General features: G+C 40.5%; 1 protein-coding gene and 1 long non-coding RNA gene across 4 annotated transcripts in view; one reads left to right on the top strand and one right to left on the bottom strand.

The window, feature by feature from the left end:
• Positions 1–25,608, top strand: part of MPHOSPH8 (M-phase phosphoprotein 8) — a 47,033-nt gene that overhangs the window by 11,714 nt on the left and 9,711 nt on the right. For all 3 annotated transcript variants that reach the window (XM_019749593.3, XM_019749592.3, XM_019749594.3), the window contains exons 2-8: positions 2,884–3,039; positions 12,975–13,829; positions 14,903–15,002; positions 16,518–16,775; positions 21,929–22,054; positions 22,135–22,223; positions 24,919–25,059. In XM_019749593.3, the coding sequence (XP_019605152.2) occupies positions 2,884–3,039; positions 12,975–13,829; positions 14,903–15,002; positions 16,518–16,775; positions 21,929–22,054; positions 22,135–22,223; positions 24,919–25,059 (1,725 nt within the window). The remainder of the gene's footprint in view (positions 1–2,883; positions 3,040–12,974; positions 13,830–14,902; positions 15,003–16,517; positions 16,776–21,928; positions 22,055–22,134; positions 22,224–24,918; positions 25,060–25,608) is intronic.
• The window catches only part of LOC148755066 (uncharacterized), a 28,335-nt gene continuing 3,538 nt past the window's right edge, over positions 812–25,608 (bottom strand). Inside the window, exons 2-5 of the long non-coding RNA XR_016019264.1 lie at positions 17,271–21,802; positions 12,228–12,375; positions 10,210–10,245; positions 812–10,098 (exon numbers count right to left, since the gene is read on the bottom strand). This is a non-coding gene — a long non-coding RNA (uncharacterized LOC148755066). The remainder of the gene's footprint in view (positions 10,099–10,209; positions 10,246–12,227; positions 12,376–17,270; positions 21,803–25,608) is intronic.

Here is a 25,608-nt window from a genome sequence, read left to right as displayed (position 1 = left end):
TACATTCTTGGCTGATATAATCACTGTCCCCCAACCCAGTTATGTTGCCGACCTCAAAACCGTATATAGACTCTTAATTATTAATTTAAAGTTATAAGGGTTTTTGGGATTATCTTTAAAAGTTGCTCTTTTTCCATTATATCTCAGTTTCTGATCCTACTAGATACTAATGCTTGTTCTTCTACAGTTGGCATAATGAAGGCATGATTGAAGGGTAAAATGGGAGGGAGCAGTGCTGGCACTCAGCGTGGCAAGTCGGTGTTTGTGTGAATGAAACCAGGCAAGTGTGAAGTGTAGCTAGAGTAGTGCTCTGCAGTTCACATGGACAACTCTCCTGAGTATGTTCTTGCTTCTTAGTGAGATTGGGTATTGAGCAGCAAAAATAAACCAGAAATCTGGAGAACCAAAAATTTGGAATATATATGACAAAGATTGAATAGCCGTAAAGAATTTAAAAGAAAAATTCTTACAAGTGAGCAAGGAAATGGGCCAAAGGCACAACAGGTAACTAAAAAAAAATTTATTGTAGTTTTATGTTTTTTATATGTGTATCTTAAAATTTGTCATTTTAATCATTTTTAAGTGTATAGTTCAGTGGTGTTAAGTCCATTCACACTGATGTGCAGCCTACTGTCCATCTCCAGAACTTTTTTATCTTCCCAAACTGAAACTGATCCCATTGAACAGTAACTCCCCATTTCCTCTTTCCCTCAGTCCCTGGCAGCCATGATTCTGCTCTTTGTCTCTATGATTAGCTATTAAAGGTACTTCATATAACGACTCATAAAACATTTGTTCTTCTGTAACTGGCTTATTTCTTCTAACATAATGTCTTTAAGTTTCATCCATTTTGTAGCATGTTTCAGAATTTTCTCCCTTTTAAGGCTGAATAATATCCATTGTGTGATTATACTGCATTTTGTTTATTTATTCACCTGTTGAGGGACACTTGGGTTGTTTCTACTTTTTCGCTGTTGTGAACAGTGCTGCACTAAACATGAGAGTACAGGTATCTGTTTGAGCCTCTGCTTTCAATTCTTTGGGAAAAGTGGAATTGCTGGGTCATGAGGTAATTCTGTTTAATTTTTTGAGGAACTGCCAAACTGTTTTCCACAGCAGCTGCACCATTTTACATTCCCACCACTAATGTAAGGAAGTTCTAATGTCTCCACGTTCTCACCAACACTTGTTACTGTCCATGTTTTTGTAGATGACGGTAGTTTCCTTGGTGTGAGGTAGTATCATGGTTTTGATTTGCATTTCCCTAAGGACTAATGGTGTTGAGCATCTTCTCATGTACTTATTGGCCATTTGTATGTCTTTGGAGAAATGTCCAGGCAAGTCCTTTACCCATTTTTAAGTAAGTTATTTTGCCTTTTTTTTTTTTAAGTTGTAGGAGTTGTTTATGTATTCTGGTTATTAATTCCTTATCAGATGTGATTTGCAAATATTTTCTCCTATGGGTTCCCTTTTCATTCTGTTGATAATGTCCTTGCCTCACAAAAGTTTATAATTTTGATAGTCTTTATGCCTAGTTTTAGTGTATGCTCTTGGTGTTATATCTAGAATCTACTGTCAAATCCAAGGTCCTGAAGATTAATACCTTTGTTTTCTTCGGAGAATTTTATGATTTTAACTTTTTTAACAATTAAATTTACTGTGGTAACATTGGTTAATAACATTATATTAAGTTTCAGGTATACAGTTTTATAATACATTTTCTGTATATTGCATTATTTATATTGTGTGCTCATCACCCAAGTCTAGTCTCATCTGTCACCATATGTTTGACCCTGTTTACCCTCTTCATCCTCCTCCTACTCCTGTGTCCCTCTGGTAACCACCATACTATTGTCTGTGTCTTTGAGTTTGTTCATTTGTTGCTTTCTGTTTTATATCCCACATATGATGGAAGTCATATGGTTCTTGTCCTTTTCCGTTTGTCTTACTTCGCTTAGCATGATACTCTCAACATCCATCCACGTTGTCATAAATGGCAGTATTTCATCTTTTCTCATGGCTGCGTAGTGTTCCATTGTGTATATGTACCACATCTTCTTCATCCCATCATCTATCGAAACACACTTAGCTTGTTTCCATGCTTTGGCCACTGTGAATAATGCTGTAAAGAACATAGGGATCCATGTATCTTTTCAAGTTAGTGTTTTCATTTTCTTCAGATAAATAACCACAAGTGGAATTGGTGGGTCATAAGATAGTTCTATTTTTAATTTTTTTAAGAACCTCCACACTGTTTTCCATAGTGGCTGCACCCTTTTATATTCCCACCAACAGTGCACAAGGGTTCCCTTGGCTCCACATTCTCGCCAGCACTTATTTGTTGATTTATTGATGATAGCCATTCTGATATGTGTGAAGTGATATCTCATTGTGGGTTTGATTTGCATTGATGATTACTGATGTTGAGCATCTTTTCATATGCCTGTTGGACATCTGTATGTCTTCTTTGCAAAAATGTGTATTTAGATCAGCCCATTTTTTAATTGGATTGTTTGGGTTTTTTGCTATTGAGTTTCTTGCATTCTTTATATATATATTGGTTATTAGCCCTTTAGCAGATACATGATTTGAGAATGTTTTCTCCCATTCACTAGGTGGTCTTTTCATTGTATTGATGGTTTCCTTTGTTGTGCAGGAACTTTTTAGTTTGTCGAAGTCCCACTTGTTTAATTTTGCTGTTGTTGCCTTTGCATTTAATGTGATCCTGTTTTTTTTCTTAAGCCACTTCAGGAGATGGACATACTTTATAGTGATATTAATCCATTTCAAGTTTGTTCTTATATTCTCAGCAATTGTATATTTTTGGAAATTTGATCAAGTCAATAATGTCCTTTATTTGCCTGTTTTTCATTTATATAACAGGGTAAAGTACTTTACAAAGTTCGATGGAAAGGATACACATCAGATGATGATACCTGGGAGCCGGAGGTTCACCTTGAAGACTGTAAAGAAGTTCTTCTTGAATTTAGGAAGAAGGTTGCAGATAACAAAGCTAAACCAGTTAAGAAAGATATTCAGGTATTGTGTCTTTATCTCAAATTCTTTTCTTTAATACACTACATTTATTATAAATTAGAGTGATAAAAATGAATGCAGTAAAGAATTTACAAATAATAATAAAATATACAATATTCCTATTTCAAATTCTATGTAGCCAGTTAGTTCTAACCAAATGCTTTCATTGAGTTTTGCTAAATTCTTCTTTCTGTAGCCAACCTGTGATTGCAGTTGACGGACAAATATAGTTTGGACATGTTAATTAATGATTTCCTTTAAGTTAAGGGTAAGATGAAAGGGATGGGGAAGACACATTGCAACTTTGTTTATCATGTGAGCGTCCCGTTTTGGTATACCAGAGGAATATTTTTTTTAAGATTTTTTGAATGTTATTAGTTTCAGGTGTACACCATTAGTTATGCAACATTTATATACCGAAAACGGTATACATATATATACACCAGTAAATAGGGTCAAACATATGGTGACAGGTAGTCATACGGTTCTTGTCCTTTTGACTTGGTATCACCATGATAAGTCCAGCAACCATCTGACACCGTACAATGCTATCACAGTATTGTTGACTATATTCCCTATGCTGTACAGTACATCCCCATGACTTATTTGTCTTAACCTGGAAATTTGAACCTCTTACTCCCCTTCACTCCCCCCTTTTAATTTTTCAATTACAGTTGACATTCAATGCCTGGGACTCCAGCTACCCTCTTGTCTCACTCAGCCACCATCTCTGCTGGTTTTCACAACCACAAGTATAGGGATTTCTCTCCCCAGAACTGGAACCCTGTGTTGGGGCAGGGCAAGGACCCCTGATTCCTCTGGAAGGATCTCTGCTGCCGAGATACCGGTTCTGATTTTTAATGGTCACATGTGGGTGTGCACATGCCTTATGGGACCAGCCCGTTCTGTATCTCTACAAAGCTGGAGGTGGCTTCCTCTGTATGTCCTTAGTTATAGGACTTATGTTCAGGTAGATTTCAGGTGATTCTCATTGATAGTTTTTCCGTACACTAGTTGAATTTTGATGTGTTCTTGAGTGGAGGCAAGCGTTTATCTACACCACCATCTTGACCAGAAATCCCTGAGGAATATTCTTTTTGTGCTTTTCACATTACTACTATAGATATAATGCATACTTTTATATTTAATCTACATTTTTAATATTTCTGATTTTTCTGCTAATAAAAATTTAAAATTTTTTAGCTCACTTTACAAAGCTATAAATTTTAATCCATTTCAGATTAGTCAAGGTCTGATTATCTAGGTCTTTAGTTTTTTTCCTTCTGTTTCCACTTCAATTTTTAGCTACTTTATTGCTATTAGCTCTTTGTGATGGTGAGGAAGGATAAAGAGATCAAAGGAACTCAACATAAGTTAAACTTCTTTCATCAGCAATTTGGAAAAAGTTTGGACAGTGGGCTAGATAGGGATAATGTTAAAGTAACACACAAGTTTGGTTTAAGGGTTTTCTTCTATGGATTTGTGCATTATTTTAGCCTTCATTCTCTTATTCCACAAATAACTAAATTGGCTTTATTTATAAATCTTAGAAGAATCTCCTATTTTACTTTACAATGTAAATTTTATTTATAGCTCTGTTTATAAATTGAATCAGTTCTTACTCAACTTCTTGCTTGTGACTTTAGAGGTTTGTTTGTTTGTTTTTTGTTAAAAATAATGTGTGTGTTTTTTTTAATAGTGGCAGAAGTTGTTGAACTTAAAACTGTATAGTGAAAATTACTTGCACTCATAAAGTGAAAGTTTCTCACAAGAAACGAATTCTTACTATTGAAGTCTTTATTTAAGGACTGAATATTGATCCCTACTCTCCCTACTATTTGAGTTTCAACCATACTTTTAAAAGTTCTTAGTATTCTTTTAAATGACCAAACCAATATTAGGACTCAGTTTTTATTCTGTGTAGTGTTGTTCATAATAATAATTGCAATAACAGAGGCCACTTTCATTTACTGAGCCAGACATGTACGTGCCAGACACTGGTTTAGTACTTGACGTATATTAAGATGTACCCCTCTGACATCGTATATAGCTGTTACAATTCCACTGACTCTATTCCTTATGCTGTACTCTACATCCTGTGACTATATACATATTAAATTATAGTTGATACTTATTATTCAGCTATTCAGCTTCAGATGTACAGTGCAGTGGTCAGGCATCTACACCGTCCATGAAGTGGTCTCCCTAATAAGACAAGTGTCCATCAAATATTGGTAGGTTACCTTTTGATTGGGGCTGTAGCGTTCAATCTATTTAGAGGAGTAGAATTACCAGTTTTTAAAAATTATGTTATCATGGCAGGCCTTTAAAAAATATGGTCTTTAAATAACTAAACAAAATGCTCAGTGCTTTTTTTTTTGTAAAGGAAACCCTTTATGAGTTCAGATTAAGGTAGAGACTTTTTTTCCCTTAGTTTTTTAAAAAATTATACTTCACTTTTCTCGAATGGGTGCCTACTTCCCCTTCCCTATTTCTTTCTGTAAATACACTCACACGAGCACAAATGCACGTTTTACTAAGTGATTGGTTCATGTTAATCTCAAAACTTAGACTTTGTGATGGAAGTCTTCCTAAAGTGTATTTCTCAGTTTCTCAGTTTCCTGCCTTATTAATTGAGATACATTTACTGAAACTTTTCCCAAGAAGTCTTGTCTTAGAGAACTCTGGCTTTTTTGTCCCTTTATTTCACTTTACCAAGCTTCTGATTAAACCCAGCTTGCAACTCTCTCTTGATTTAAAATTACACTCTCTCTCTCTTTAAGATTTCTATTAAAATATAGCTAACATAAATATTACATTAGATTCAAGTGTACATCATAGTTATTCAATAGTACCCACCTGGCACTATACAGAGTTACTACCATATTATTGGTTATATTCCTTAAGCTAAAAAAGTGATCACCATGATAAGCCCAGCAACCATTTGACACTGTACCATGCTATCACAATATTAATGACTATTTCTGGGCTGCATATTACATCCCCATGACTTACTTGTTTATGTCTGGAATTGTGAACCTCTTATTCTTCTTTATCTTCCCCCCCTTTTTAATTTTTCAATTAGAATTGACATTCAATATTTTATATTAGTTTCAGGTGTACAGCATAGTGGTTAGACATTTATATAATTTAGGAAGTGATCACTATACATAGTTATTACCATATTACTGTTTATATTCCCTATCCTTTACATCCCCATGACTATTTTGTAACTACCAATTTGTATTTCTTAATCCCTTCACCTTTTTCACCCTGCCCCCAACCTCCCTCCCATCTATCACCCCAATAGATGTAGTACCCATCTAACACCATACATAGTTATTCCAATATTATTGACTGTATTTCTTAACCTATACTCTCCATCCCCACGACTACTGTGTAACAACCAATTTGTCCTTCTTAATCCCTTCCCCTTTTCTCCTATCCCCAAACCCCCTCCAATCTGGCAACCATCAAAATGTTCTCTGTATCTATGAGTTTGTTTCTATTTCGTTTGTTTATTTTGTTCTTTAGATTCCATTTATAAGTGAAATCATAGGAGATTTGTCTTTCGCTGTCTGACTTACTAAACTCAGCACAGTACCCTCCAGGTCCATCCATGTTGTTGCAGATGGTAAGATTTCCTTCTTTTTTGATATCTGAGTAATAATATTCCATTGCATATATGTACCACCTCTTCTTCATTTATCCGTTGATGGGCACCCAGGCTGCCTCCACATCTTGGCCATTGTAAACAATGAACATATGGATGAGCACGTCCCTTGAAGTAACATTTTGGGTTTATTGGGATAATTACCCAGAAGTGGGATTACTTAGTCCTTCTTTGTCTCTTTTTATAGTCTTTCTTTTAAAGTATATTTTGTCTGGTATAAGTGTCGCTACCCCACCTTTTTGTTTGTTTCTGTTTTCATGAAATATCTTTCTCCATCCCTTTACTTTCAATCTGTGTGTGTCTTTTGCTCTGAAGTGGGTCTCTTGTAGGCAGCATATGTAAGGGACTTGTTTTCTTAACCATTCCGCCCCCTTTTAATTGGAGCATTTAATCCATTTCCATTGAAAGTAATTGTTGTTAGGTATGTAGTTATTGCCATTTTATTAATCATATTTTTGTTTTTTGCCTTAAAGAAGTCCCTTTAAAATTCCTTGTTATACTGGTTTGGTGGTGATGAACTCCTTTAGGTTTCTCTTGTCTGGGAAACTCTTTATCTGTCCTTTAATTCTAAATGATAGCTTTGCTGGATACAGTAATCTTGGTTGTAGATCCTTGTTTTTCATCACTTTGAATATTTCATGCCAATCCCTTCTGGCCTGCAGAGTTTCTGTTGAGAGATCAATTGACAACAGTCTTACGGGAGCTCCCTTGTAGATAACTAACTGCTTTTCTCTTGCTGCTTTTAAGATTTCCTCTTTTTCTTTAACCTTTGGCATTTTAATTATGATGTGTCATGGTGTGGGCCTCTTTGAGTTCATCTTGGTTGGGACTCTCTGTGTTTCCTCGGCTTGTATGTATTTCATAGCTTTGCCAGGTTTTCAATTCCTTGATCTCTCTTTTCTCCTTCTGGTACCCCTATGATGTGAATGTTGGTATACTTGATGTTGTCCCAGAGGCCCCTTAAATTATCCTCATTTCTTTTTTTAGATTCTTTTTTCCTTTTGCTGTTCTGATTCGGTGTTTTCTACTATCTTATCTTCTAAGTTGCTGATTCAGTCCTCTGCTTCATCTAATCTGCTGTTGATTCCCTGTAATATATTCTTTGTTTCCGTTATTATAGTTTTTATTTCTGACTGGTTGTGTTTTGTTTTGTTTTTTATGTTTTCTGTCTCCATTTTTATGTTTTCTATCTCTTTGTTGAAGTTCTTCCTGAGATCATTGAGCATCCTCATAACCAGTGTTTGGAACTCTGCGTCTGGTAGATTGCTTGCCTCCATTTTGTTTAGTTCTTTTTTTGGAGCTTTGTTTTGTTCTTTTATTTGGGACATGTTTCTTTGTCTCCCCATTTTGGCTGCCTTTCTGTTTGTTTCTATGTATTAGGTAGGGCTGCTGTGTCTCCTGGTCTTAGTAGGGCAGTCTTATGTAGCAGGTGTGCTGTGGGTTTCAGTGGTGCAGCCTCCTTGGTTACTTGAGCCACTCACTCCAGGTGTGTCCCTTGTGTGGGTTGTGTGTGCCGTCCTATTGTAGTTGAGCTTTGGTTGCTATTTGTACTTAAGTGGGAAGGATTGACCCTCAGGCTCATTGGTTGTGAGGACTGGCCGTGACTACAGTGGAGGAGTTGTGGTGCAGGGGCTGACCCTACGGAGCGGAATCTGCCTCAGCAGGGCTCTGGTGCCTGCCCAGTGCATCCCATGGGTGTGTTTTACTTGGAGGCTGCTGGGCGATGCTCCAGCTTGTTTTGAAGCTGGCCACTGGGCATGCCAGTCCCAGGGCCACCTGGGAGGAGACCCACTGCAGGTCATTTTCAGCCACAGCCCTTGCCCCACCTGGGCCACCCAGCAGGAACCACAAAGCAATCTGCAGATGGCCGCTGCCTGTGCTGTGCTTGGAATTGCCTTGAGTGGCTATGCTGTGAACCAAGGCAGGTTCCTGTTAGTGCCGGGCTTAGGAGTGCTCAGCTAGAGCTACAGGACACACTCAAGCCAGATGCTGCTTGTTTGGGTTCTGCAAACCTTTGAGAGACCCTAGGAAAGTCTGCACCATGAGCCAAGGCAGGTGGTTTGTACAAAAAAGCCACTGGAAGCGTCTTGGGTGTGCCCGAAAGTTGGGTGGGGTGGGGTCTGGTATCACCAGAGCGCGTGGTGAGCAAAGGGCTTTAACCAGCTTGATGGAGACTCAGATAATGTGCCTGCATGCCTGCGTCTGCACACCAGGAAGGGGGAAGGCTCAACAAAGAAACAGTGGCCTTTGCCAGCTCCTCCATCCAGAAGAAAGCTGCCTCTCCAGCCTCTTCCTAACCCACACAACTCAGTTCCCCACCATATGTCCCTGGTGCCTTTTGAGCTGCTGCCCCAGCACTTGAGCTCAGAGCCAGTGATTCTGTTGGTGGGTAAGTCCGTGCATGGGCCCTTTCAGAGGAGCGTCTGGGACTCCAGCTGCCCTCTGTATCAGTCACAATTTCCACTGGTTTTCATTGTGGGGACTTGTCTCCTCAGCACTGGAATCTTGGGCTGGGGTGGGGCTCAGACCCCTTTGCTCCTCCAGAAGGATCTCTGCAGCCTGATTTTTAATGGTCACACGTGTTGTGCTCACATGTGGGTGTCCGACCAGCCCGTACCACATCTCTTCCCTTCCTAACAGTCTCAGGTGGCTTCTTCTGTATGTCTTTGGTTGTAGGGGTTTGGTTCAGTAAGATTTTAGGCAATTCTCAATGATGGTTGTTTTGTAGTTTAGTTGTAATTTTGATGTGATTGTGAGAGAAGGTAAACACAGTGTTTACCTGCTGTGCCATCGTGACTGGAAATACCTAAAATACTCTTAAGCTTAAAAATTCTTGTCCTTACTTTAAATTGTCTGTTTTAAGCTACCCTTACTATTTCGTAAATAATTTAAACCTCCAGGCTCTAATAACATCTTGAATCTTTATAATAAGACTGAAATCTCTATTTCCTGTATCAGGTCAGCTTTGTCAGGTATTCTCTTGTTTCTAAAGTATTCCAGTATTTATATTCCTCTGACCCATTGGCCTAATCATTAAGGTGGTGTCAGTGGACAGGAATATGGCAAAAATACAGCAGCTCGCTGAGCTGCTTCCCCTTTAGCAAAAATAGTTTTGCCATTTATAAGCTTTTGTGATTCTTTGGTGGTAAACAGAAATATAGTCAGTATGAGAAAATTACTTTGTTCATCCCTTCATCTGTGTTCATTCGAGCAGATGTGCTGCCTGTGAAAATTGTTGTATTTCCAAATAACCAAAATTGTTGTCGTATGGAAAGGTTTTATCACAGTAGCATCCATAAGAATATTTGCTTTTTCATGTCTTCTACTTAATTCTGGGAGCACTGCTTGCTTAGGACTTAGTAAGCATCACAGGAAGTTAGAAATAGTTCCTAAAAAAACAAAAAAAAATTGTCGTTAATGCTGTTTACCAGAAAATAGATATGATACAGAAATAGTACTTGTTCAATTAAACTACCTTTTATCTTTTAGCATTTGGATACCTGTTTTTTATCTTTTTCCTGATCAAGTGTTTCAATCTAAAAAAAAAAAGAAAAAAATTGAGGTGTTTTTTAATATTCATGTATGTGATATGGTCCAGTCTTTCATTTTTGATGGACTCAAAATGTAAGTAAGGCAGACACTGGCCTGCCTTGTGCTGTGATGGCTGATCTTATATGACACAGGTGGGCCTCTACTCTTACAGCAACGTTTTACAGTTTTCACCTTTCTGGGTTTGGGGGTATTTTTTCCCTTTTTTTAGGCATAGCATTTTAAAGACTAAGACCTTTAAATGGTCATAGTTACAGAAAGATCAGTAAGATCCAGCTTTTTTGCTCTTGAGGTGCCTTGCACGTTGTATATACATGATTTTTTAAGGGTCATACCATATACTAAGGATTTTGCCTTCTGCTTTTCTTAAAATATTTTATCAGTATACTAATCAGCAAACACATTTTTTTCCTTAATTATGAAACAATCACCTGTGTACCTACTACTCAGTAAAGAGATTAGTTTTGCCTTTATTTTAAAATTTGAGGATACCTTTTGAGGGTCGGGGCGAGAGCTTTTTGAAATAGTTCTCTTTGTTAAGAGTGTGAGATAGAATTTGCACATCTAAATAAGCATTATTTTTGGGAGTATACATTTTGTGAAGTAAACATCTAGTCCAATAGTGCCATAGCCCAACATGATTTTAAATTTTTTCTTTTGGGTTTGTCTTCATAAGAATTTATGATGTCATGCAAGAAAATAATTTCTAGTGACACCTTGTTTTACTCAAAATAGTTCCTTAAAAAAGGTGGTACAGGCTCTAGGAGTGCAGAGGTGCACATCTGGAAGTGTTTTGAGCAGTGGTTGTACTGTTGAAACACTCAGGGTTTCCTAAGGTGGTTACCTGGACGCAGATGATGGGGCTGAGTGTGCTGTACCTTTCTGACGTGTGGCGTCAGTCACTCTGTCCTCACACTTCGTATGCTAGACAGCTGAACATTCCCACAGACAGGCTGTCACGTGAATAGAGGGACAGATTCGCCTGGTCAGCCCGTTTATGCCTGTTGACTTGGTATAATCCTTAATAGAGCCATTTCACTTTTAGAGTTGTCCTGATTTGGATAATAAATACTGTTTATTTTACCTGTGAGACTTAAGCGGAGTAAAACAACAGGTTGCTAGTGTACTAAAAGTGCTCAGATTGTATGCGATTTTAAATCTTTGTGGTGGTTATTTTATAGTTATTTTGAAAGTTAACACTGGATTCCTTTCTATCTGATACTTGTTGTCTGAGGTCAGACAGTAACTGTCATCAGGTGGCAGCTAATCTTTATGTCCTGACTTCACTGAATCTGGCCGAGGATTCCAGGGCTGGGTCACCAAGGTACAACGAACCTACCGATTCATTTAAAATATGGCTAAGTGATCATTTCAAACTGCTTCATGTATAACCTAGTTGAAATCAACCCATTTTATATTTCAAATCTACAGGTTTTAACTATAGGTCATTAGAATAGTCTAATGACCAAAGAAAAAGTCTTTTTTTCAGAGTTATTTGCTAAGGAGCCAGCAGTAGAGCTCTTCTCAGATGACTGAGGAAGAATTAGAAGGATTAGAGCTTACAGGTGACCCTGCCATCCTGTTGTAATGACAGCTCTGACAGCCACTAAACGGGGCCAGGGCCTTCCTGGGTGATGGGGACACTGCTTCCCATCAGCATTGTCTGTATTTTACTCAATCCTATAGTGATTAGAAGTTCGTTTCAGATTGGCTACACCCATTCTACTGTAAAATTTCAAATTTATTTGCAGGGTTTTTGTACTTACAGTTGATTCACTGAGGGTGTTTAGTGTTAAAGTTACTTGGATTATTTTACTTCTCTGTGGTTATATTATCAATTTGATAAATGGATTCCTTTATTTGTTAATTAGTGTCTGTTTTCTCCCTGCCTTCTCTCTCTCCATATCTAATTTGAAGTACAGTCGGCCCTTGAACAACACAGGTTTGAACTGCACAGGTCCACTTATACCTGGATATTTTTCAATGAGCAGTCGGCCCTCTTTTTTCTTGGGTTCCTCATTCGCAATCCAGCCATGGGGTCTGTGGACGTGGAGGGCTGACTGCATCGTTCTGACCCTTTGTAGACAGGACTCGAGCATCCACAGAGCCTGTGTTCCCTGTGGGTATCAAGGCACACCGTTCAATTTCGGGGAGTCAGTTATATCCAGAGTTTCTACTGCAGGGTGGGTGCCCCATCCCTGGCGTTGCTCGGGTCAGCTGTATTTACCACATCAGTGTGGTTTGGGTGCCATCTTTGCTCATTCCATAGAAACAGTAAATTGTACCCGCAAGTTTAAGTGCCCAAAGTCTTAAAAAAAAAACCTTTGTGTTTGAATGGTAACTACTTTTTTGGCAACCAAGAAAGTGTACAAATTACTTCTTTGGTGGTTTTTGAAATTCTGAGGTTCAAATCATGTACAACGCAGCCACCATACATATGGCTGTTCTGTTCACTCCGCTTTAGCTGAGGGCCGTCAGCAGCACCAGTCCCTGTCCCTCTGTGTGTTTTTCTGCTTTTTCACGTTGAGCTCATCAGCACTACCAAGACCTACTTGCTAGATGAGATACAAGTAATGCTCTACTCCGTTTAGGTAAGTAATTTTAAGTTGACAAACTGCTTGGAAAAAAACACGTTTCTACCAGATTTCATTAGTACCACTCTTCAGAACCTTTTAAATTACTATGTTAATGAGTATTTCGATCTTTTGTTTTATAGAGACTGTCCTTAAATAATGACATATTTGAGGCAAACTCTGACAGCGATCAGCAAAGTGAGACAAAAGAAGATACTTCTCCAAAGAAGAAAAAGAAGAAACTGAGGCAGAGAGAAGAGAAGAGCCCGGATGAGCTGAAGAAGAAGAAGGCCAAGGCGGGGAAACTGAAAGAGAAGTCTGCCCCGGACCTGGACAGCGCCTCTTCTGAGAGTTCAGTGTTTGATTTAAAGACAAAGAAAAGGGTTTCAGAAGCTAAAGAAGAGCTAAAGGAATCCAAAAAGCCCAAAAAAGATGACATAAAAGAAACTAAGGAATTAAAGAAAGTTAAAAAGGGTGAAATAAGAGATTTCAAGACTAAAATAAGAGAAGATTCCAAAGAAAACAGAAAAACAAAAAAAGAGAAATGTGTTGAATCTCAGTTGGAATCTGAATCAAGTGTACTTAATGAGTCCCCTTTTCAAGAGGGGGACAGTGACGATATACAGGGTGACAACAGAGAACGACAAACGATTAAATGTGCAAAAGACAAAGCAGGGCAAGACGTAGCTGACGATACTGTTTTAGATAAACAGCTGGATGACACTAGCACAGGGAGTGCCGATGAGGGTGTGGATGTCAGAGGAAAGAGAAACAGAAAGAAGTCCAGAAAGGCTGAGGAACTCAAGGACAGGAAAAAGCTAGAAAACAAGAACCTTTGTTTAGAGAAGAAAAATACATGTAAAAAGCAAAGGAATCAGGACAAAGGCAAAAGTACCCCAGAGTTAGAGAAGCTGATGCCTGCACCCGCCCAGACCCAGAGGAGCTCAAGGTCGGCCTGGGAAGAGAGAGGCATCCAGACCACTGACTTGACTGAGGAAGTGAGTACTGTGTTAGAATCTTACAGAATATTCCAGTCCAGCTACCACTCTTTTGAGTGGTCAAGAAGTTTCACAAACAATTAGGAAATGGTGAAGCTATCAGAATAGTTTTTCCATCGTCAGGGAATTCCTTCGCACCATGACCACAGACAGCATTGTGTAGTAAAGCTTAGCACTTCACCAGCTGCTTTTATTAGCCGCTCACATCCTGCGGCATTTGCCTCTGTTGTCTTAAAAATATACTTTTTACTTAAATAATAGTACATAGAATTCACTAACACCGTAAGTCTTTTAATGCTTACAAAAATATATTTAATCGAGTTTACCCCTTATAAAAAGTATTTTATATGGTTTTTCAAAATGGAAATATTTTCCACATTATGAAAGTATTCATATATGCAGTATTTATCAAGGGCTGAAAAACGGTAAGTTTTTTTTCATCTGTTAGTCCCAGTTTTGTAGATTTATCTTAAGGAAATCATTTTAAAGGGAGAAAAGCTATGTATACAAAAATATTTATGGTAGTGTTATCACTAGAATTAATACCAGTCTGGGCATGAGGGAAATGGTTAAGGAAATGTATCCACTTGGGAACTATTATTTATCCATTGAAATATGAATTATGAGGTCAGTGCAGCAAAAATAAGAGTTTACAAAATTTTATAGTGAAGAAAACCAGTACCTATGAAAAGTCATGTAAAAATACGCAATATGAATAAAGAAAAATGAATTTTAAACAAAATTATGCAAAATTATAAAGATCAGAAGTCAAAATGTGCAGAAATGAAAAATAGTCATGTTTGGTTAGTTGGACTGTAGGGTAAAATTTGGGGGGGAATTTTCTTTATTTTTAATAAATTTTTAAGAGAGTTGAAGAAACTGGTGTTGGGTTTTGAATTTTGTGGTTTGTACATTACGGTTGAGGAAGCGGTTAATGAGAAGAGTTGCTCCTTAGCGGCCGGCCGCCACGGTGCACACGCATTGCCCAGGCCGGGGGCCCGTGTTTTCCAGGTTTCAGATACATGGCAGCTCTTACTTGTTCCTCTTTTGGGTCTTACATATGTCTCTTTCAGGAGAAAGAGACCAAAAAAAATGAACCCAAAGAAAAATACCAGAAAGGGCATGATTTGGACAAGGAAGAAAAAGGCCGCAAAGAGCCAAAGGGATTAAAGAGTGAGTGTGAATACTAACATTTACCATTTATCACTGCCATCTTCTATCCAAGGAATTTAATCTACTATGAGACAGTCTCTCTTTTCTAACCTAAATGTCATAGAACTGGAAAATTTCATCCACTGGGCAATTTAGATACTTATGCTACTTTTGTTCAACCCATTACCTTAGTTTATTATATAACAGTTTTGTTTCTAACATTAATTTTTTCCCTCTGTTCACCTTGTTTTTTCTCCTTTTGAGTATGATGACGGAGTGTATTAGAGTTACAGTGACAGGACATTAGCTATGGCAGAAAAAATGTAAATGTCCCTTTTATCGTGGGTGTTAAATGAGACAAACTGCTGTTTAGCATTTATTGTATTTAGCTCAGTGCCATTTATATAAACATAATATTGACTGTACATTTTGGGTCACGTTAATATAGACCATAATTGAGAATGCATAACACATGGAACAGTACTTTATAAAACATCCCCACTTACAGTGTTTGAATAAGACCCAAAAGTTCTTATGGAAGCGGTGATTCTAAGGCATATTGGGTTTTCTCCCAAAAGTTGTAACTGAGGTAGTATCAGAAGTACATTTCAGCTCTCTGCCTAGGCCGGGACTTAAGAGGTAAGTAGCAGGGGAATGAAAGCAGGGAGGAGCAATTGGTGTTTCCATGGAACATGGATAAAGTAACTAAAGACTAAATCTATTTACAGCAATACAATAATTTTAACCATCTATTGTTCATAGAGTGTTTGGAGATTCAAAATATTATGTAATTGGAGCTGGTTAACTTTTTTTCTCCTATCTTGTATGTCAGTTTCAGGTACAGTCTTACCGTTAATGTGTAATGTTTTCAACTACTGTTCATTCCATTCACAGTAGTACTTACTGGGTGTCTGATTTTCAATATCCCCTGCTAATAAAACGGACCTGCTATGTACCCAGAGTTTATATAATAGAGTTCTTCCTAATTTTGTTCTGTTCTACTCCTTTTTGGGGTTATGATGTCAAATATAGTGCTTTGCCGTTTTCTTTTCACCTTTATCTTCAGTTAACAGCTGAGTGGATTTCCACAGGTGTCAGGTGGTTTTACCAGGTTCCCAGTCAGTTTGTTGGCATAGTGCCCTCTCATCCCCCGCTTGCCACCAGAAGCCACTTTTGTATGAGCTTAGCTTCAGGGTATGGTCGCAGGTAGTGGTCTTAGCAAGAGGATAGCTGGTGTCATGACTAGGATTATCCTAAGGTTCACTGTCTTCAGAAGGCCTTTGTCAAAACTGGGCGTGATTCAGAGCACCAGTGAGCAGCCATGCACTGTGCATGCCCTTCCTAAATACCGAGCAGCCGGTAGGAAGGCCAAGTGAGAAGCTTCATGTTTGAGAATGAGTCTGATCATTCTTTACCAAACAAGACACATACTAATGAAAAGTAAGAAAATAGCTGTTTGTTTAACACGAATCCAGATTTTATTTTGATTGCAACAAATTTGTGATTCCTGTTTATCAATTTGATTTTTTTCACTAGCATTAAAGGAAATCAGAAGTGCGTTTGATTTATTTAAATTAACTCCAGAAGAAAAAAATGATTTTCCTGAGAATAATCAGAAAAGAGAAGAAATACCACTGGAAAGTAAGATCGCAGAAGATCCCAAATCCCAGGGAAACAAGCAGGTAATTAAAGAAAGGAGAACTACACGAGATGAGACTGATACCTGGGCATACATCGCTGCCGAAGGCGATCAGGACGCCATGGACGGTGTGTGCCAAGCAGACGAGAATGCTGGTGAGTATGTTTGTGTTCATTTTGCAGATCTTTTTAGGGTAGTACACCGTATTGCTTCACTCTCCTGACTCCTCTCCCACTGTAATTCTGATCTCGAGATCAGAAAATAATGCCATAGAAGATTTTATTTCAATCTCCTGAATAAGTAACTTTTTATATTGAAGACCTAGGTCATCCTGTGACTTCTAAATTGATCACACAAATATTTTCTGAGTCCCTATAATGTGCTCTGCACATTTAGAAATTATAAAGCTTTCTAGTTTTCTACGTTTCTCACTTTTGCCAAGTAGCCTGATTACATTAGATTTCTTTCAGAAAATTATCAAATGCAGACTTAGTTGTATTCTGTCCTTTTAACCTTGCAGTAAATGGCACTTCCTAAATATGACAGTGCTGTCTGTGCTTTCGCGGGGGGTATTGGGATCGGCTATGAAGGAGGGGGGCCTCGTGTGGAATGCAGGCCACACTAGCTGTGGGGGCACAGAAAGTGCATACCTGCGAGCTGTAGCTAGGACAGGGTAATCTGACAGAACTGGCATCTGTGAATCTGGAGAAACAGGTAAAGAGAATGTTTTAAAACATTTAAAGAGAATGTTTCAGAATACATGGCAGAGGGGATAGTCTGGGTGGCCTTGTTACTACAAAACAACGAGACCCTGGGTACCAGGTAAAATCTTGCTTTCTGGTGCATTGCTGAGCTTGCAGGAAATCGAGACAATTTCTAGGCCCCATAGATAAGGCATGGAGGAAGTGGGTTGCCCCAAGGCCCAATGCCAAGTAGCAGCACTGCCCTTCAATCATGAACAGAGGCAGTCAGTTTGCACCCTCGGGTGTCCCCGTGTGAAATCTGAAACTGGCCTGTATCCAGAGGGCAGGGAAGGAGTGAAGAAAGAGGCAGCCTGTCTGGATTGGTAGGTGGCAGGTGTGATAAGCAGAGGACTTACAGAATGAGGCTGGTCTCAGGTGGCAGCGAGATAAGTCGCTCTTCACACCCGCCCACCAAATCTTAAGTTTCTGTAGAGGCCTTCACTGGGTTCAGTCACGTATTCAGTCCAGATGGTCTCAACACCTCTCAGGGCTGTTCTTGAGGTGGCTCCCTATGGAAGTGGTGGGTGGGGTGCATACTCCAGGGAAAGGGGGCCCCGAGGAGCCTGCATCCGGCTTCCTGGTCAACCAGGAGTCAAGTCCTCGCGAGGGCCTCCAGCATCCCACCCCTTGTGACCGGCTCTCCCCCTCTCACATGCTCCCCTCTTCTGCAGTGTGCCCTGGGCGGTTAGCAGGGGATATTACTAGCATGGAAGTGGCTCATTTGGCAGCTGTCGGGCTACATTGGAGGCAGACAAGCGCCAGAGAAAACACAGGTCAAGATAATGATTCCCAAAATAAGGAATACTTTTTTCCACTAAGAGCTCCAAGATCTGAGCCACCGATTTATTAAACTTTGTAAGCGGGCATTTTCCCGCCAAATCGTGTCGTAACGTGGGGCTTTTTTGACATTTTCTCGCCAAAATTAGACTTTCCGTAAAATATTCATATCTTTCGATCTATTTGATATTTTTCTATGAAACTTTCAGTGTTTTAGTTTAAAAAGAGGTCTCTATTTATTTACTTTGCAAAATATGTGTTATTCTATTTTGTATGTACACAAAATTACTACATTCTAGGTAAACAGAGAAAAAAACTTTCACAATCAAAATAATTTTATGTATACAAAATTACAATATTTTTTCGAAATTTTCAATAGACCTTATAAAAAAAACTATAATCTAATAGTGCTTCACTGTGTGGTAGCGTTCGAAACAGTTTCCTTTGTGCAGGGGTACATTACAAAACTTGCACATGTACTGCGTTTCACTGCGGTACGCTTTCGCTTTGGCAGGAATAATTAGATAAATTGTCAACAAACAATTCATCGTCACTCTCGTATGTATCTTGATTCATGTCCAGGGATAATAAAATTATCACTTTCAAAAATAATATTTATCAAAAAAGAAACTAGAGGCAGTTAAAAAAAAACTATGATTTTGCACCAATCACAACAGTAGTTAGGTATTTTGTACGAAATTTCAGTAATTTAAAACAAATAATATTTTATAAAAGCAGAATGAACTCAGAAACACGAAAGTAAGACGTCCGAACGAAAGCAGTATAATGGAGTCACTGGAGACACGTCTTCTCCAGCTAGGCTGGAGAAGTCAGCTAGGCTGGGGGTCAGACTCCTCGGGACGTTCGCTTGTGTCCTCGTGAATTAATGAAGATGATACATTACAGACTCATCAGGGGTGAGCACATTGTTTGGGAAACGGCACAGGTGCCCCCTTGAGAGGCAGTAATAATGCCAAGGCCACTGTGTTCTGGAGGACAGCTTTGTCATTGGGGACATTTCAGAGTTCGGGAGATGCTTTGTCGGCCCTCCTGTAGGCTTGCTGGGTGACTAGTACGGGCGTCTCGTGCTATAACAGCCTCCAGGCCAGTAGAGGAACAAGGCAGGCAGCCACGTGATGGGCCAGTGGGAAACAGCGTGCCCGCCTGGCCTTGCGCGGGTTGGCAGCTTTAAGAACCTGAGCGGGTTGTCCGTACCACCCCTGCTGGCGTGAGGAGACGGACCGGGGGGTGCCAGCCCAAGACCCCCATCCCTCCCCTCCCTCAGGGCTGTGTGCTCTGTTCCAGGTGTATCCGCAGGTGTGGCTTGTAGCAGGACAGCGGGGTCCCAGTGAAGATAGTCTAGTTCCCCTCACTTAGGGTGCCAAGTGACACCCACCCCATGGGGACGTCCGACTGCAAATTCCAGTAGATGACGCCTCTCCCAGGTGTGACGGGGCTCGGGTGTCCCCAGCAACACAGAACGTTGTGCACAGAGAGTCGGGGCAGTGGCTGCCCCCCAAGACTTCCATACCTTTATGGCAGTAAGTGCCTCGGCAGGTGACCCCAGTCTGGCATATGGGGCAGCAGGATCTACTAGTCAGCAATTCAAACGTACCAAAGCCTAGAACAGTACTTGAGGCCACCTGGCCCAGCCGGTTTACCTGTTAGTCATTTCAGCTGCTGCCTAAGGTTGCCTCCTTCCCACAACTGTGCTGCTGCGGGTTATGGGGCGATGGACCTCCACTCTCACGTTCCTGTGCTGTCTAGCACGTCGTGGCCTCTGCAATGGGACTCCCAATCACTGTCTAGTCAAGGACGGTGTCTGTAGATGGTCCATGCCTTCTCCAGTCCTCTAATGGTGGCAGCATGGTTGGCATGGAGACAACTGGAGAAGCTTGGGTCAGGACAGATGTGGCGCCACACAAACCAAGGCACATTTACAGCATCACTCCGAGGGGGCAGGCCGACAGAACGAATCTGCCAGTCCGCCGCTGGTTGGACACTCCGGCACATGGCCCCAGAGTCCTTTGGCAGTTGTCTTGGGCTTTGTTTAGAACACACAGGACAGACACGCTATCACTGCATTAACAAGTCACTGTTTCAGGGGCAACATGCTAGTCAGTGCGGCAGCTGCTCTTCCTTTGTCCCGAGCTGCTGTGTCCGTTGAAGGGTCCGCGGCCAGGGCTCGTGCCCGGCTAGGGCGTCACCTCCCAGGTCGCTGGTGGGTGTCAGTGCCTCATGAGCTGGGACGTGGCTCCTAAGGGTGAACCCAAATGTCCTTTCACATGGTCACCCACCCTTGGCTTCCCTGTCTAGGCCGTCGGTCCCTTCAGAAGAGCCCAGCTGTCGGGGCTCCCGAGTGATCAGCACCCACACCCTGAGTCCAGCCCCCCCGGCTGCCCTACGCCCGTCCCATTTCCATTCACACGGTGCCGGCGCTGGACTGAATGATGGCTGGGGTCCGTGTGGAAGGAAGGTGGTCTCCCCAACGAGACCACCCATACTGGCCAGCGTCAGCCGAAGCTTCCCCCGTTTCCACCCCCCAGGAGACTAGGACCTGTCGGCCCCGGGAGGCCTGGGCTGTTCAGCAGAGACCTCAGCATGAGACCCTTCAGGCCTGGAAACCGGATGGATAGGTGACAAGGGGCAGGTCCATGTAGGGTGAGCTCGGCTGCATTTGGAGCTCTGGGTTCTGTTACTCCAGACAGCCCTGCGAAGACGCTACTGTCTTGATTTATGTGACCTGTCATCTGTCCTTCCCACTGCTTCCTGTGGGCTCAGCTGCGACTCGCTGAGAGTGCCCTTGGCTCTCCTCGGCTGTGACATGTGTCCCCTCACAGGTCACTCTGGACCACCTGCATTAATTCATGTAAATAATTGAACACTTCTTACTGAGTGCTAGCTGCTTTTACTGTTATCACTACTGTCACTCAGGAGGTACAGCAAGCTTCTGTGACTGATCAAAGCGCACAGCAGACTTGGGGCTGGGACCAGATGCACGTGTGTCAGTCGGGGGCCGCAAGGGGCAGTGCTGGTTCCAGTTGAGAGCTTGGGGGACAGTGCGTTTATTTGCATGTCTTTTACAGTCTCCAGTTCTATGGCAAGGTTAACTGCCTAACATCTGTATGGTTTGAGCAGTCGGTTTTTGGTGAAAATCCTTTAACTTTAACTCTTACCAGCAAATATTTGTGCTGTTCAGTCATTTTGAATTACCCCATGTGAGTTAGGCCCCAGTGGCACTGCACTGCCGATAGGGGACGAGCACGTCCGTCCTAGCGCTGATCAGCCCGTGGGTCAGACATGAGGGAGGAAACCAGCACTTGCTTTATGGTGTGAAGGGGGCTCAACAGGGAGGGCTTCCAAGAGGAGGAGCGTGAGCCGACTCTGGAAGGAGCAATGGACAAGTGCTTTTATTTAAGCACAGGTGTGGTTTACACATTTTGAATGATCTTACCTGCTTAAATGATTGAAAGCAGTGTATGTCCAGGAAGCATGGCCAAAGAAAGAAATGTCAGTGATGCCTCTTACTGATTCCTCTCTTCGAGATACTTAATCATGTACCTAAAATGCATATTTCATTATTTTGTAGTTAATGTTACCAGTTTATCTTCATGCCTTTTGAAGTACTGTGACTTCCAAATATGGATAGTTCATGTTACTTCCTAAAAAAAATAGAAATTTCATTAAAGACGGTGTAGTTTTGGTTAAGACACCACAAATTGAATAAATTTGTATTGTATTTTTGTATAGCCCAGAAAAATGTATCTTATGGCTCTTGTGTGTTCCAGATGGCAGACAGCAGATTCTGAGTTTGGGCATGGACCTGCAGCTGGAATGGATGAAATTAGAAGATTTTCAGAAGCATCTTGCTGGGAAAGATGAGAATTTTACTGCAGCAGATGCCATCCCAAGTCGTGAGTAGTTTGGGAACTATGGGGGTCCTTTTCATGAATCTAGATACAGAAAACCTAAGTTATCTTTTCTTTCATTTTAGATTTATTGAGAGATGCTGTGAAAAATGGGGATTACATTACCGTGAAGGTTGCACTTAGTTCAAATGAAGAATACAACCTGGAGCAAGAGGTAGTAAATATAACTGTAAAATCTCATGAAAGAAAGATGGAAAGTAGCTCTTTTAAAATAATTGTTTTTTTCTTTTTTTAGTTGTAAAAGTAATGCATGTTCACTTTATAAAATTCAAACGTTGTAGGAAGGTAGAAATTATAGTCCTTGTTACTTCCAACCCCTTGGTTCAGCCATGGTCGTCTGGTTTAATCTCTGCCGCTCTGAGGGGTGAGCGTGGGAACTGGCTCCTGGTTCTCAGGTCACTGTTTCGTTGAGAGTGGTCTGTTTACAGCAACTGCCCGACTGTACTGTTGCTGCGGGTTTTTATACTGATTTATAAGGATTTTTTATATGGAAGCATATTAACCCTTTTGTTCTTGTTTTTAGGTTTTGTTTCTTTTCAGTCTTATGTTGCTTAGAGGGTTTTTATTTTTAGGTAGTCACATGTATTGATCTTACTCCCTTGTGGCTTTTGGTTTCTTGTCTTGCTTAGAAAAGATTTTTATATTTTCTTCTTTAGTTTTCTTAGTGCAGACTTTTTTAGGTTTAATACTTTGGGATTACAGTTCAAAAAATTATAGGGATTTTGATTAAAATTGCATGAAATACATAATTTGACTGAGAATTTACATTTTTACATTTTGAATTTTCCGTCTAAGAACATAACTTTACATTCAGCTCTTCATTCCCAAAGTTGCTTGGATTTTTCCTTCATATAGTTATTACACAATTTAGATTTATTCCTAAATGTTTTATAATTATCTTACTATGATCATTAGGATATCCCCCGCCCACACACACATATTTTTTCTAACTGGTTATTACATGTGTATGGTAAAGCTGTTGGGGGGAGAGGGGGCGGTGTTGCCTCCAGTCACTTTATAAAATTCTCGTACTCTGATAATTTTTAAGTTACTTGCCTTGGATTTTCTAGGTAGAGAATTTGATCATCTGCCAAAATAACTTTTGTTTTCCTTTTTTCCAACAATATTTCTTTCTCGGTCTTGTGAAACCAGTGCCATTGAGTAATGGTGATGGCAGCGGCCTGCCTGTCCCTGACCTGAGGGGTCTCCCCTGGGTCTAGGTGTCAGCTGTCTTGCCTGTCCTGTGTGGCAGCCTTCACCTCCCTACACTTCCGCTCTTTTTAACTGGTTTTTATCAGGGATGGATGTTGGATTTTATCAGATGCTTTTTTCCCCATGTTAATCCTCACGTAGCTTGGTCTTTATTAAAAGCATAGTAACAGCAGGGAATTTTCTAAAGTTAGGAAAGTTTTTACAAATCAGAGGAAGTGGTTCCAGTGTCTCATTTCAGTTTTAGTGGAACCTCTTGAGTTTGTCTAACTTGCTACTGCTAGAAATAATTTTTCTTACATTTGTGTTCCCTCAGATTACTCATACTGGCAAATTTTGCTACACTATCAGATAATAATAACCAAATGAACTCAAAACTATTGGAATTTGGTTTTATCAAATGGTATTTAATTGGTTTGGTTTCGTCATATGGTTTGTTTCAACTAGTGATTGGAAATATTTTAGCTAATAGTTACCTTTTTAGTTTTCATCAACTTCATGTAATTTCACGTCTGTTTCAAGCAGTTCTTTAACTACTTAGTTTTAGCATATCAGCGTCCTATTTCTGCATTTTCTTCCTTATGCTTAGAGCAGTAAAACTCACTTCCCACTGTTAGATTTACACGAGCTAACATTTATCTAATCCAGATAGCACTTATTTTAGCTTGTCATCATACAGTGGGCTCATGTGACTTCTTGAGGTTATTTCTAGCCTTCCATCTTTGGGCCACTAAATGAATCTAATGAATGCATGAGTTTTACCTAGACCACAGTAGAACTTTGGACCTGAAATTTTTTTTTTTTTTAAAGATTTTACTGGGGAAGGAGAACAACAGTACTTTATTGGGGAACAGCGTGTATTTCCAGGACTTTTTATTGGGGAACAGTAGTGTTTTTCCCAGGACTCATTAGCTCCATCCAAGTCAAGTTGTCCTTTCAGTCTTAATTGTGGAGGGCGCAGCTCAGCTCCAGGTCCAGTTGCTGTTGTCAGTTGCAGGGGGCGCCGCCCACTATCCCTTGCGGGAGTCAAACCGGCAACCTTGTGGTTGAGAGCCTATGCTCCAACCGAGCCATCAGGGAGCTCAGCGGCAGCTCAGCCCCAGGTACCGAGTTCAATCTTTAGTTGCAGGGGTGCAGCCCACCATCCCTTGCGGGAGTCGAATTGGCAACCTTGGCACACCCCAGCCGAGCCATCTGGCTACCCAGGAGCTCAGTGGCAGCTCATTGACTTCATTCTGGTTGCAGAGGGCGCAACTTGCTGGCCCATGTGGGAATCAAACCGGCAGTGTCGTTGTACAGAGCTTGCACTCTAACCAACTGAGCCACCCGTCCGCCCTGAAATTTGAGATACCTTTCACTGTTCATTTCACATCATGCAAAGTATTGATGTGCCTTTAGAACTTAATACATGGAGATGGTAAAACTTTACGGTAACATTCATATGTGAAAAATTCTAAAGCTTATTAGTTTTTGATTGTTTATTAGGATATTTTAGTAAAAAAGCTAAGTAAAGCTAGGTAGATACTTAAATTAATGCATTTCATTGATTTCACACTGAAACAATCTAGATGAAAAAAACTTAGTTCTAAAATTTTTGATTAAACATTGACATTTTTTCTTAAACAAAACCTTTAATAAAGGATTCAAGTGGGATGACACTGGTGATGCTGGCAGCAGCAGGAGGGCAGGACGACCTGCTGAGGCTCCTCATCAGAAAAGGAGCCAAAGTGAATGGCAGACAGAAAAACGGGACCACTGCCCTCATTCACGCAGCCGAGAAGGTCGGTCATCACAGGCAGCCCTTTCGTGGGCTCACGGGAATTCCTGCTCGTGGGACGACACAGAATCCGTCTCTAATGAACTGTAACGGTCATAGTTCAAGTAACTTTAAAGTTGTATATTCCAGCGCATCTCTAATGTGTCATGAATGGGTGTTTTCTAATCAACAGTGGTATTTGCCATTGAATGTTCATAACGTGATTAGCTAGGTGGAAATGTGATATTTAAAAAGCTCCTCTAATTAAGGTACTAATACCAATTTCAATCTTAGGTCTTTTGAAAACCTTTTCATTTGAAATTAAGTGTTGCTTTTGATTAATACTTTAAAATGTTCCCATATATTATCTTTCTAAAGGATTGCTATGCAGGGGTTTTTATGTTGAAACCAGTGTTTAAACTTCAGATTGAAGTTGTTGGCAAAACTGAGTGAAGCTGTGCTTGGCGCCGGGGTGGGGGGGGAGGGGTGTCCCCCCACATCTCCACCCACTCTCACCACTCTAAGGGGACCCTGCAGTGTGGAGCCCAGGAAGCTGCTCACCTACCTGCTTGGG

The sequence above is a fragment of the Rhinolophus sinicus genome, chromosome 16 (assembly GCF_057876585.1).
Source record: "Rhinolophus sinicus isolate RSI-liver-muscle chromosome 16, RSI-T2T, whole genome shotgun sequence".
Taxonomy (NCBI): Eukaryota; Metazoa; Chordata; class Mammalia; order Chiroptera; family Rhinolophidae; genus Rhinolophus; species Rhinolophus sinicus.
The sequence above is the reverse complement of the archived record's forward strand: the minus strand, read 5'-3'. Positions and strand labels throughout refer to the sequence as shown.